The sequence below is a fragment of the Gnatocerus cornutus genome, chromosome 3 (genome assembly GCF_029298725.1).
Source record: "Gnatocerus cornutus isolate USDA-ARS CGAHR chromosome 3, icGnaCorn1.1, whole genome shotgun sequence".
NCBI classification, from domain to species: domain Eukaryota; kingdom Metazoa; phylum Arthropoda; class Insecta; order Coleoptera; family Tenebrionidae; genus Gnatocerus; species Gnatocerus cornutus.
The window spans coordinates 11,320,470-11,332,794 of NC_142235.1; the positions used below are offsets into that span (position 1 = coordinate 11,320,470).

The window sequence follows — 12,325 nt, forward strand, 5'->3', positions numbered from 1 at the left end:
CGCGTCTTTTGTTTCAGAGTCTTGTAATTTGGTACAGTTACTAAATGAGTCAAAAGTAATAACGTCTCTAAATTTCATCGCAGTAAAACCAACACAACTAAAGACACAATTTTTTTATACAATTTTCAAACTTTTTGGTTTGTCTCACAAATAAAAATTGCTAAAATCTGCGTTTTTTGCTTCAGAATTTTAAAATTTGGTACAATTAATAAATGAGTTTAAACAAGTGATCTACTTGAATTTCATCGCATTAGCGCCAACACAATCAAAGATCTAATTTTTTTTATAGAATTTTGAAACTTTTTGGTTTGTTCTAATGATAAAAAATTCCGCATTTTTTGTTTTAAAATCTTGCAATTTGGTACAGTCACTAAATGAAGTACAAGTAATTACGTCTCTAAATGTGATTACAGTAGCGCCAACACAACCGAAGATACAATTTTTGTTTGAGAATTTTGAAACTTTTTGGTTCGCCACAAGTCAACAATTATTTACTAGGCAATTTAAAACAGACAGTGCAAAAATTTTCAGCGTGCTTCCATAAAAGCACATTCAATCAAAATGTTCCAAGCAAACTTGAAGTTTTTGAAGCCAAATATTAGTAACATTTCTGTCAGATGGAGTGTGTACTATGAAAATATTGGTTCATATTAGATCGTAATATATTAAAATAATTTTCAGTCTTACTTTTTAGACATATTATCACCACACCCAGGAACTTGTGTTGTCACCCTGTTCCTCCTGTAGTCATTTTCACAAACAACATTATTATGTTAACTTGGGTAATTAAACTACTAATTATTTACACTACACAACCTTATCACTACATTAGACACTAAACTAAGACGAAATTAAGAAAATACACAAGGACATTCGGAAAAGAGAAAACACTTTTAACGAAAGCGCAAAACAAAATGCAAGTGCAAATTTGCAGACTCTGCACAAATTTGAATTCCAAGAATCTGTCAACGACTGCTGCGCTTGATTTACATGAAAAGAACACTCCATAGGATGCCGTGCCTTGCTGAAGATATTTATTCCCCTGCTCAACTATGAACGACGAAATATATTCAGAACACTAATTAATAATGTTCCCTATATAAAATAAAAATGAGAACATTTTTGCAATTTTTGATTTCGATTATTTTCATGGCCTAAATACCAAAAAAAAAGTAAAATATTCCAAAGGGATTCAAACTCAAGTTTCCTAAACAACGACTCGTAGATCTTGCGCGCACGCCACTGGGCTATTGCACTTGCTTGAATGTAAAATGTTTTGTACGATAAATCAACTGCCTTTATCTACAACTATCGCATAATCTATGAATTACTAAACCGATTTTGGCACGTAATGACAGTTATTACTATTGTCAATTGAATAATATTGACAATTCGGTGGAGTAATATGCATTGTTTTGGCACGATGTTGTTATAACGATGACATTAGTTTTTACAAGCATTACTAATGTCTCGTCTGTGACGGGGTCTTTCAATGACGACACGGTTATGGGAGTATTTATTGTTTATTCTTAACTAATTCCTACTAACTACATTGATACTAATCTAATAAACTTAAAACTACTTACAATATGCAGATAGGGGTAGGCATTGTCCCGCTTGATCTAAAGGCTCACTAACTTAATAATAGTCACTGCTACCACTCGATGACCACTACCACTCACTCCGTTATCTCTACTACTGGCTAACTACCCCTTGTACGTTGCCCATGTCACCTCGTTTCCGCAAGCTGACTTTGCTAGTCCTCCGTTTTGGAGTGCTAGCTAAGCCACTTGCGAAAACCCGGTGCAACGTATACAAAGGTAGTTAACCTCTTAGTCGCAGCAATTATTAATTGCTGACACTAATTTGGTGAATTTTGTGAAATCTACTCTTATTTCCGTTTGTTTCGCGTACAAGATGAGTGATACGAATACTTCTGATGAAGACGAAATGCGTAGCTGTACACCTACCGAAATATTACAATTAGCCGCAAGCACAACAGAGAATTTGTTGCCTACAAAATAAAAAAAGAAGTATGATGCCGCTATAAGAATTTTATGGATTGGCGGTCAAGACAAAAAACGACTTCTTTCTCGAAAAATGTGTTAGTCGTGTATTTTGCTGAATTAGCTAAGAAGTACAAGTCTTCCTCACTATGGTCTTTCTACTCAATGCTTAAAAGTACCCTGAATATTCATCATAACATCCACCTCGAACATTACATGAAGTTGCAGACGTTTCTAAAACCCCAGTCCGAAGGCCATCGACCAAAAAAAGCCAAGACTTTTACACCGAAGGAACTGAATACATTTCTTAAAGAGGCACCAGATCATCCATTTCTTCTGACCAAAGTAAGTGATCGAAATTGAAATTGTAATTTCTCAAGCCGTAATGTTTTTTACAGGTAGCATTAATCATGGGTTTAATTCCAGGCTCCCGCCTGCCGCACTAATGAATTGCATTCTATGAAAATTAAAGATATAAAAGATTACAACGGAGCTCTTATCGTCACTATATCTATCACTAAAACTAAGACGTCTAGATCGTTTACAGTTTCTGGTGAATTTTACAAAATTTGTAGAAAATATCTTGCACTGCGACCACCACATGCCACATCAGGCTGTTTATTTTTAAATTACCAGAATGGTAAATGCACTATTCAAAAAGTTGCCATTAATAAGTTAGCTGCTATGGGCAAACAAATAGCTATGTATTTAAAACTTGAAAATCCTGAACTGTATACGGGTCATTCATTTCGTCGATCTTCGGCAACAATTTGTGTGAGCGGAGGTGGTGACATCACAACCGTGAAAAAACTAGGGGGATGGAAATCAACCGCAGTTGCCGAAGGTTACATTGACGACAACATAAATACCAAGTTAGAACGAGGAAGAAAAATTGTGGAAGTAATTAATAAGAATAATTGCACCATACAAAGTGTTAATAACATTACTACTACAACTGCCACAGAAAGTGCTATCTATAATTTGGCGGATAAACAAAATCCGCCTATTACTTTTAATAACTGCATTAATATAACTATTAATTACAATTACCATGGTCATAAAAATTAATAAAACAGTAATAAATTCATATTGTTATTTTCCTAAAAGTTGTAGATAAAGTATAGTATTCGACTCGCGTGTAATGGCTATTACCCACTCAGATGATTACACCACTCGCTGGCGCTCGTGGTGCAAGTTTCATCTTCATGGGTAATAGCCATCATTACACGCTCATTGAATAATATACTATTGTCAGCTAGTAACCTTGACACTGTGATGATTTATTTGGCTTTATAGTAACTGTATTGAGTAGTTCAACGTTTCGTGGGGGCTCGTGGCAAAATCTAAACCTCATTTATTGTATTTAAAAAATCGATTGCCTAACTTCATTCATATGAATTTGACATATTCATAGGAATGAAGTTGACACTGGCGGGCGCTCTCTGGCACAATTGTTGAACAATCGAATATGCAATGTTGGTTGCCTAAATTTGCCGTCGTAAATATAAATTTCCAAACCTTTGCCCATTGCAATTGTTTCAACGTTTTGGTGTTGAAAATAACATAGTGAAGTTAAAACACATATCTTATGAGAATGTAAGATTAGCTTAAAAATAACATAACAAAAACATTAGGCAACCAAAAATACACAATGTAAGGTAGCGCCACGCATGGCGCCTTTCTGAAGTAATTCCAGAAAACTGTTTCATTGGTGCATTTTTAACTGAACGTATCTAATAATAAATAAAATGAGTACTTTTTCTAAGATTTTTACCTTATAACTAATAGAAACTAAATATTAAGGAGATTTTTTTAGTTTATTTTATAAGTCCATAATTCTGCCACATTATAAATAATTCTGCTGTCTTATCTGATTAAACTTAAAACAAGCTCGTTCAACTTTACTAGTTTCTTACGTGTTTCATCAGACGACGATCTTTTATTTTCTTCTCGTTCTTAACTAAAACTAATTTCAGGCTCGTATCAACAATGACTCTTCTTGAAAAACACGTCCTCCAAGTCAACATTGACCCTTTATCCCTAGAAGAACTAAAAGAAATCCTCGTCACTCTTTACCCGCAGTTTACCCCAATCGCTGTCCCTATGATTAGAATATTTGACCTCGTTAAAGAGAACGTCTTTAAATCAACACGATTGATCTCAACGCGAGATTTTTTCAAATGGTGCTCGAGAGCGGCACCTAATTTTGCTAATAAATACGAGAGTGTTCACAAGTTGCTTCAAGACGCCATCGAGGTCTTTTGTTGTCATTTTTAGAAACCGGCCAAAGCCTTGAATTTGGCGACGAACATTGCAACCATTTGGGGATCATTTGTAGAAGAGCCGAGACCATTTTCAGGAACTACAGACCGACAATAAAACTAACTGCTGGGACATTGCAAATTGGAAGTGTTACTGTTGCCACATCACATCATTACCACATCACGAAGCCTTTAGCGGTGTTGCTCGAACGCGTAATGTCTTGCGTTGAGTTGAAAGAACCTGTGCTTCTGGTTGGGGAAACGGGTACAGGAAAGACCTCCTCAATTCAGTACTTAGCAAACGCCATCGGACGAAAGCTTGTGGTCATCAACTTAAATCAAGAATCGGACATGGCAGATTTGCTTGGTGGCAAACCTGTCGACCAAAAGTTTGTAATCAATTTCATGAAGCAAGAATTTGATACAGTCTTCTTTCAACATTTTCAACTGCAATCATACAGGGCGCAGTTCGACGACATTACGACCGTTTACAACACGCAACAGTACTCGGAAATGGAGAGGTTGATGACTGCGAGCTGCACAACCGCCATAGCTCAACTCTCACAACCATCAGCGGCGAACCGGCGGTTGTTGACGATGTGGCAAGCTGTTGGAAAAAAGCTTCTCAAGTTACGTTTGCAACTCGAACAAAATAGGGTCACTTTCATGGAGGGGAGTTTTCTGAAAGCAGTCGAGAGCGGCTACTGGGTCTTGCTAAACCACATAAATTTAGCCAACGCCGAGGCTCTAAAGTGTCTTTTGGGGCTGCTTGAAGGTAGCCAGAGCTCGTTGCGACTTCACGAGAGAAGGGATAGACAACCTGTAACAAGACACCCCAATTTTTCTTTATTTGCTTGTATGAACCCTTCTACTGACGTGGGGAAGAAGGATTTGCCAGCAGAACTGCGCAACCGCTTCACCGAGTTCTTCGTCGGCGAGTTAACAGAGAAAAAGGATCTCTTGCTGTTGGTCGGGAGCTACCTGACAGCGTTGTCGATAAAAGACACCAAAGTTAAAGAGATCGTTGAGTTTTACCTCAAAGTTCGGAAAGAAGAGGAATCTCTTTTGAAGGACGGTTTAGGACACAAGCGTCATTTCTCCCTGCGGTCGTTGTGTCGGGCTTTGGTGATTGCCGCAAGAAACCCATGCGGGATGGTGAAGCCTTCTGTTTGAGTTTTTTAACCCAGTTGGATTCTTCTTCATACGTTGCGGTGGAGAAAATCATCAGCAAGTACATCATTGGAGGCGAAGACGAAGACGCATCCCAGGCGATAGTGAAGCAGCCCATACCGCCCCCGAAGGACAACCCGGAGAATTACGTACAGGTTGAGGGCTACTGGGTCCATAAAGGCGACCTCGAGTGTGTCATACCGGAAGACTACATCCTTACGACTTCCGTTACAAAGAACTTAAAGGACTTGGTGCGCATCGTTTCTATTGGACGATTACCAGTCTTCCTCCAAGGTGACACTTTTGGTGGCAAAACAAGTCTTATTACCTTTCTAGCCAAATCAAGTGGAAATAAATGTGTGCGAATTAACAACCACGAGCACACAGACCTCCAGGAATACATCGGTTCTTACGTCGCGGACTCCGAAGGGAAACTCGTTTTCAGAGATGGCCTCCTTATTGTCGAAGGCATGCGAAAAAGCCATTGGATCATCTTAGACGAGCTCAATCTTGCTCCAACTGACGTCATCGAGGCTTTAAACAGAGTTCTCGATGACAATCGCGAGTTGTTTATCCCAGAAACTCAAGAGACGATTAAAGCGAGTGACAACTTCATGCTCTTCGCCACTCAGAATTCCCCAGGTTCGTATGGAGGCCGTAAAATGTTGTCTCGTGCATTCAGGAACCGATTCGTGGAACGAGATTCCTCCTCAAGTGGATTTTAAATTTCGCGGTCTTTTAGCGACATTTTTAAATATATGTTTTGTGTGCATGTTAATGTTTTTGGCGGGCCTTTTGGGTTATTACAACAGTGTCAAGGTTACTAGCTGAAAATTATTTTAATATATTACGATCTAATATGAACCAATATTTTCATAGTACACACTCCATCTGACAGAAATGTTACTAATATTTGGCTTCAAAAACTTCAAGTTTGCTTGGGACATTTTGATTGAAAATTTTTGCATTGTCTGTTTTAAATTGCCTGGTAAATAATTGTTGACTTGTGGCGAACCAAAAAGTTTCAAAATTCTCAAACAAAAATTGTATCTTCGGTTGTGTTGGCGCTACTGTAATCACATTTAGAGACGTAATTACTTGTAACTCATTTAGTGACTGTACCAAATTGCAAGATTTTAAAACAAAAAATGCGGAATTTTTTATTATTAGAACAAACCAAAAAGTTTCAAAATTCTATAAAAAAAATTAGATCTTTGGTTGTGTTGGCGCTAATGCGATGAAATTCAAGGAGGTCACTTGTTTAAACTCATATTTGTGAGACAAATCAAAAAGTTTGAAAATTGTATAAAAAAATTGTCTTTAGTTGTGTTGGTTCTATTGCGATGAAATTTGGAAACGTTATTACTTTTGACTCATTTAGTAACTGTACCAAATTACAAGACTTTGAAACAAAAGACGCGGATTTTACAAATTTTTATTTTTAGGACAAATCAAAACATTTCTGAATTCTATAAAACTGTAATTTTTTAGGTCAGAATCTAGGGATCACCCTGCGTCATTTGGTGGCGATTTTGTGATAAGACTGACGGTGTTGCTTGGCAACCGTAGTTTTATCAATTAAACTTAAAGTAATTTAAAAAGTGAGGTTAGTTCAAATTTGAAATTCCGAGCGGGAAATTTGATTTTTTGAATAACACCGCGATGTGTATCGGCCATTCGCTTCATTTATTGGACATATCAGTGCCCGATTTTTCAATCAGTCGTAGAACGCATTGTTGCGACACTGTTTAACACACAATCGAATCTATTAATTAGGTCTAAAAGCGATAATGAACTAACTTCAGCCGAATCAACACCAGGTTTGTTTCGTTGACGGCAAAAGACACGCTCACGAGTAGTCCTTTAATCATAAACCAAAACGTCTTCCATTAGTTACGTTAACAGCACGAAAGCATGCAAACTTGTTCCTAAATTTATAAGTTGATTCAGCCAAAGTACGTTTTTTGTTTAAAAATAGGTAGGCCATAAAAATTCAACGTGAATCGCTAGGTGTGGCTCAGAATCACCATACTTTGAAGGGAACGAGGACGCGTCCGGACTTAAAATTCATTCCGACGAAAGACCTCTCTTAGGTCTGAAATTGTTGCAAAGTTTAAATTAAATTACAGATATAATTAATGAAAGTAGTGTGGTGTCGTCGCCTGGCGCATCCACCATTTTTGTTCTCCTCTAAATACCTCCCGAAGTTGCGGTTTGCATTTGATTTGCAACCATCAAACAGAATTAAGATCTAAGCCGAGCGTAGTAGTAAACTAGTGACAGTTATCTGGGAACATTCAGCAAAGTTACACAATTCTCTGTCCGGAGTGAAACTAGACGCACCTCTGGAAAAACATTTCACGTATGTAAACGTACGACCTTAATCGGAGCACAAACGGTGTAATTCGCAATTCCTCTTTTGTATCATTGATTAATATTATATGGAGGCGAACTTTTGTCAAACGAACACTTCATTTCAAGGTTTTAACTTCGGTGTTGTGAAGTTTTCGATTTGATAAACTTGTTAGAAAACTAACGCTAATTTTATACCTATTTAATTTAATTTAATCAATTTTTGTTTTAAAATTTAACATCTGTATTATTGTCGGCACCCTCCCTTGCTCTATGGGTCATAAGTTCTGGAACACCTGTATACAGAGTGTCCCAGAACTCGCGCCCCAGAGAGCAAGGGAGGGTGCCGACAGCAATACAGATGGTAAATTTCAAAACAAAAATTGACTAAGTTTGATAGTATTCAAGAACTGACAAAAAGTTAACAACCAATCTCGAAAGCTTATTCGAGAAGTGGAGTAAATGGCCATCCCAATTTCCTAGGCAACGAGAGTCTAATGTTTAACTGACCAATGGATGATAGTGTGTGTCCATAGTTACTAATTTTCAAATTCTGTTCAGCTTCGGGATTGGCTACAGTTTTTTTGTCTTATCTCGGTTATTTTTTGTCTTAAAAATTATGGTTTCAAAATTTTGATTCAGAATTGTTGCCTCCAAAGCCCTTTCTCTCTGGGGCGCGAGTTCTGGGACAACCTGTATAAATGTGTTTAACATATTTCCTTAGTTGTCAGTTCAGATTTGATTTAAATTGTTTTTAAAATTTTAAGAAAAATGCGTTTTTATCAAATTAGTCAAAATTGGAAACTACACATACACCAAACGATCCTTAAGTTTACTTTAGATTGTAACAAATACCCTACGATCTCAAATGCCTTCAGACAAATAATTGAAGTGATTTTTAAGTTTTTTTGTCTTATCTCGGTTATTTTTTGAGTTAGAAAATTATGGTTTCAAAATTTTGGTTCAGAATTGTTGCCTCCATAAGCCCTTTCTCTCTGAGGCGCGAGTTCTGGGACACCCTGTATCTAGAAAATTTCCAACGGGATCGGGTAAAATTTAGTTTTTCTCCTGAACAAATCTTAAAGTCTACATCTTTTTAAAGAACAAACTTCACGGATATGGTAAATGTAGAAAATATGGTCATAAATACAAGGTGTCCCAGAACTCATGACCCAGAGAGCAAGGGAAGGTGCCGGCAGCAATACAGATGGTAAATTAAAAAAAAAATAAGTTTAATAGTATTCGAAAAAGGATAAAAAATTAACAACCAATCCCGAAAGTTTATTCTATAGATGGCCATCCCAATTTCCTAGGCAACGTGAGTCTGACCAATGAACGATCGTATGTGTCCATAGTTACCGACTTTCAAATTATCTTCAGCTTCCGGATTGGCTACCGTTTTTTTGTCTTAACTCGATTATTTTTTGAATTAGAAAATTTTAGTTTCGAAATTTGGGTTTTTGAATTGTTGCCTTCATAAGCTTCTTTCTCTGGGCCACGAGTTCTGGGACATCCTGTATATGAAATACATTAAATATAAGGTGTTTTCACACCAAATTTTTATTTTTTAATACGTCAGATAGCCCCTTTATGTATTAAGAGATTCAATACGAAAAATTTGTTTTAAATAGAATTTATGAAAAATTCGAATTTCTCAGTTTCTTGAAGATAACTTCGAGGTTGTAGAAAAGAATTGTTTAAATTTTTTTCTGGATTTTTTTTAAATGCTTTGGTCATTCTTTTTTTAAGGTATTTTCAGGGCTCTTTGTGTTTTTTTTATATTTGTTGAAAATTTTCTTAATGTTTTTTTTTTTTCGAAATTCATTGAAGACTTTGGAGATTTGTTTAAATGCTTGGGCATTTTTTATGGATGGCTTAGTGAATTCTTTAAAAATATTTAAAGATTTCTTTAGCGATATTTTGGAAATGATTTGGAAATTCTGTCACCATTCATAAAGGAATTTTTGGACATTTTGTCAGTTTTTTTTTTAATTTTTTGAAAGTTTTTTGGAATTTTTTGTAAATTTATTGAGGCCTACTTTTTAATTCAAGGGAAATCTTTGTTATTTGTGAACGAATTTTAATAATACATATTTAAAACAAAATTATTTATTAGATAAGAATAGAGAATTCAGAGAAATACTTCTGTCTAAATACCGGAAAAAGAAAAAAAATATATTTTTTTAGGGTTATTATTGTGTAATTTAACGATTTTTTAACGTATTCTACAAATGTCTAAAAAAATTGGTACACCAAACGTCGAACGACTAAAAAATTTTTCGAGAGACAATAATTAATGATCATGTAAGCTGGCTTTGATTTTTTTTAAAACCAGCTTTGAGCCGATTACAATCTTTCCAAAGTTTTTTAATTTTTATTGATCTAGAGGCTCATCAGTCATCACATGTTTTATTTACAAAAAAAATATCGACTGATTATGTTATCGCTGAGTAGCCAATTATCGATTAGTAATCATAACAACTATTACATGATTTACAGTACGATTGCTAAAAAGAGTTCATAGATTAACGAGCGTTAATAGTGTAGTTTTTATACAGGATGTACCCGAATAAAGTGCAAAAATTTTAACTCCAACGTCGGATACATGTAGTTTATTCTGTAAAAAAATTTCGAAATTCGAATGAGGCAAAACCTTCTTGGATAACTTGTTACTCGGCATTTATGGCACTAAATTCAACAACTGTTTCCTAAAGACTGTAAAAAATCGTTCGAACAAAAAACGTTTTTCTCCAAACGTCACAAAAAGTCACTATTTTTTAGTCGTTTTTAGACAGTTAAGTAGGCAATTTTGTTATAAGTAATGAAAAGCGCTCGTTGACATGGAAACACTTTTGCTGCTAAGGCAGAAAAAGTACTTTTTGTGACGGTTACTATTTGAGACTTACATTTTGTATGCCACTTGCACGATCTTAACTTTGAAACTTTTTGAAACCAATATTTTTCACAGTAAATGTCATCAATGACAACTACATCGTAGCCATTCATGTTTTTAGTTCAATTTGTGTTCACTCATTGTCGGTCGTGAAACTAAATCTAACGTTTGTAGAAAAAGTAGTATTTGTTATTTGCTGTCTCGCAATTTTGCATACGTTCAGCTACGCTACGCTTCGCCTCGCTACTGCAATTTAATTGCTCGACAAAAAGTACCGCTTTTCTGCCGTATAACAAAATCTACTATTTTACGCTCGCTTCTTATCATACTTGTTTAACTTTCACTTAATTACATTTTCAAAAGTGGCTATTGGGCCCTCAAAAAGGCCAATCTTTATTTCGATTGGTCTGTAAAGTGACTTTCCGATTTGTTTTGTGGATCAAACCGAAATTCTAATTAGAGACTAAATAATGACAAAGTTACCTGAAGTAATTACGAAAAATGATCAAATGCCTTCCACTGAACAATCCAATTTAGTTTCATCCGTAAAGAAACCACATTTTAAAACTTAAGGCTCATCACAACACTTTTATAAAATCCACTGGCAAAGAATAAAAAAAAAGTCTACCTTAAAATAATCCAAATTCGAACAATTTGGAACTGTAAAACCCACATTTCTCTACCACGATTATTGTTCAACTGACGGAAACTCTAATAAAGACATTTTTTGGCACTTGTTTATTAGCGTTTTTATTCCCAATTTCGATGGCCTGGACTAAACTTGACATTGGCATCCAAATTCAGTGGCGCGCCACGTTTTCTGCAGAAAACTTTAATCATTTTTTTCTCGGAAACGGTGACGTTTCGGAATGCGAAATTTGGTCATCATGTCTGGTCTGATTTTGGAGTTAAAATCTTTTTCTTTTTTTCGGGTACATCCTGTATACAAATTTATATTATTAGTAAACGAAATGTTTGATGAAAATTGCGACATATTACCGTTGTATGGCATACATGAATTATTAGACATTACTTTTTCAAGGTATTAAATAACCAATACTACCCACTAATACCATAAACTATCATTTTTTAAGATAAAAACCAAGTAATAATAAAGAATTTATAGATAAACAAAGATTCTACTTCGAAATCCTTTCATTGCGATTATGTTGTGCCCTCAACAGCAGGTATAAATTTATCAGTAGGTGTTTGCATAATTTAAAAAGCTAATTACCCATCGATCGGTTGATACTTAGTATCCATAAGAACAATTGAAAAATGAAACAACAGCATTTAATTTTAAACCAACGCAAAATGTTGGCATTTGCTTTTCCAAAAACGGTAAAAACCCCCAAAAAACATACATGATACAAACAAACAATATACAGGGTGTCCCAGAACTCATGAGCCAGAGAGCAATTTATTCCCAAACACCAAATTTCGTTAGAAAATGCTGACGCGCGTTTCGACAGCAATGCTACCATTATCAGAGCAATAATTAAATTGTTTAATCATTTTAACAATTAAAAACATTTATAATCATCGTTCTGATGATGGTAGCATTGCTATAGAAATGTGCGTCAGCATTTTTTGAAAAAATTTGGTGTTTGGGAATAAATTGTAATTTTGATAACACTAAGAGA

The 12,325-nt window shown here is 35.5% G+C and overlaps 1 protein-coding gene across 1 annotated transcript; it reads left to right on the forward strand.

Annotated features, from left to right (window-relative positions):
* Window positions 1-3,754: 3,754 nt before the first annotated feature.
* LOC148176883 (midasin-like) lies at window positions 3,755-7,631 on the forward strand. The gene is made up of 16 exons (XM_088033219.1): window positions 3,755-3,758; window positions 3,823-3,834; window positions 3,915-3,924; window positions 3,983-4,230; window positions 4,284-5,422; window positions 5,455-6,079; window positions 6,120-6,256; window positions 6,317-6,425; window positions 6,687-6,740; window positions 6,819-6,916; window positions 7,007-7,026; window positions 7,069-7,167; window positions 7,243-7,318; window positions 7,388-7,392; window positions 7,448-7,530; window positions 7,567-7,631. The coding sequence occupies exons 1-16, from the start codon at window positions 3,755-3,757 to the stop codon at window positions 7,629-7,631; spliced, it is 2,784 nt and encodes a 927-aa protein (XP_087889345.1).
* The last annotated feature ends 4,694 nt before the right edge of the window (window positions 7,632-12,325 follow it).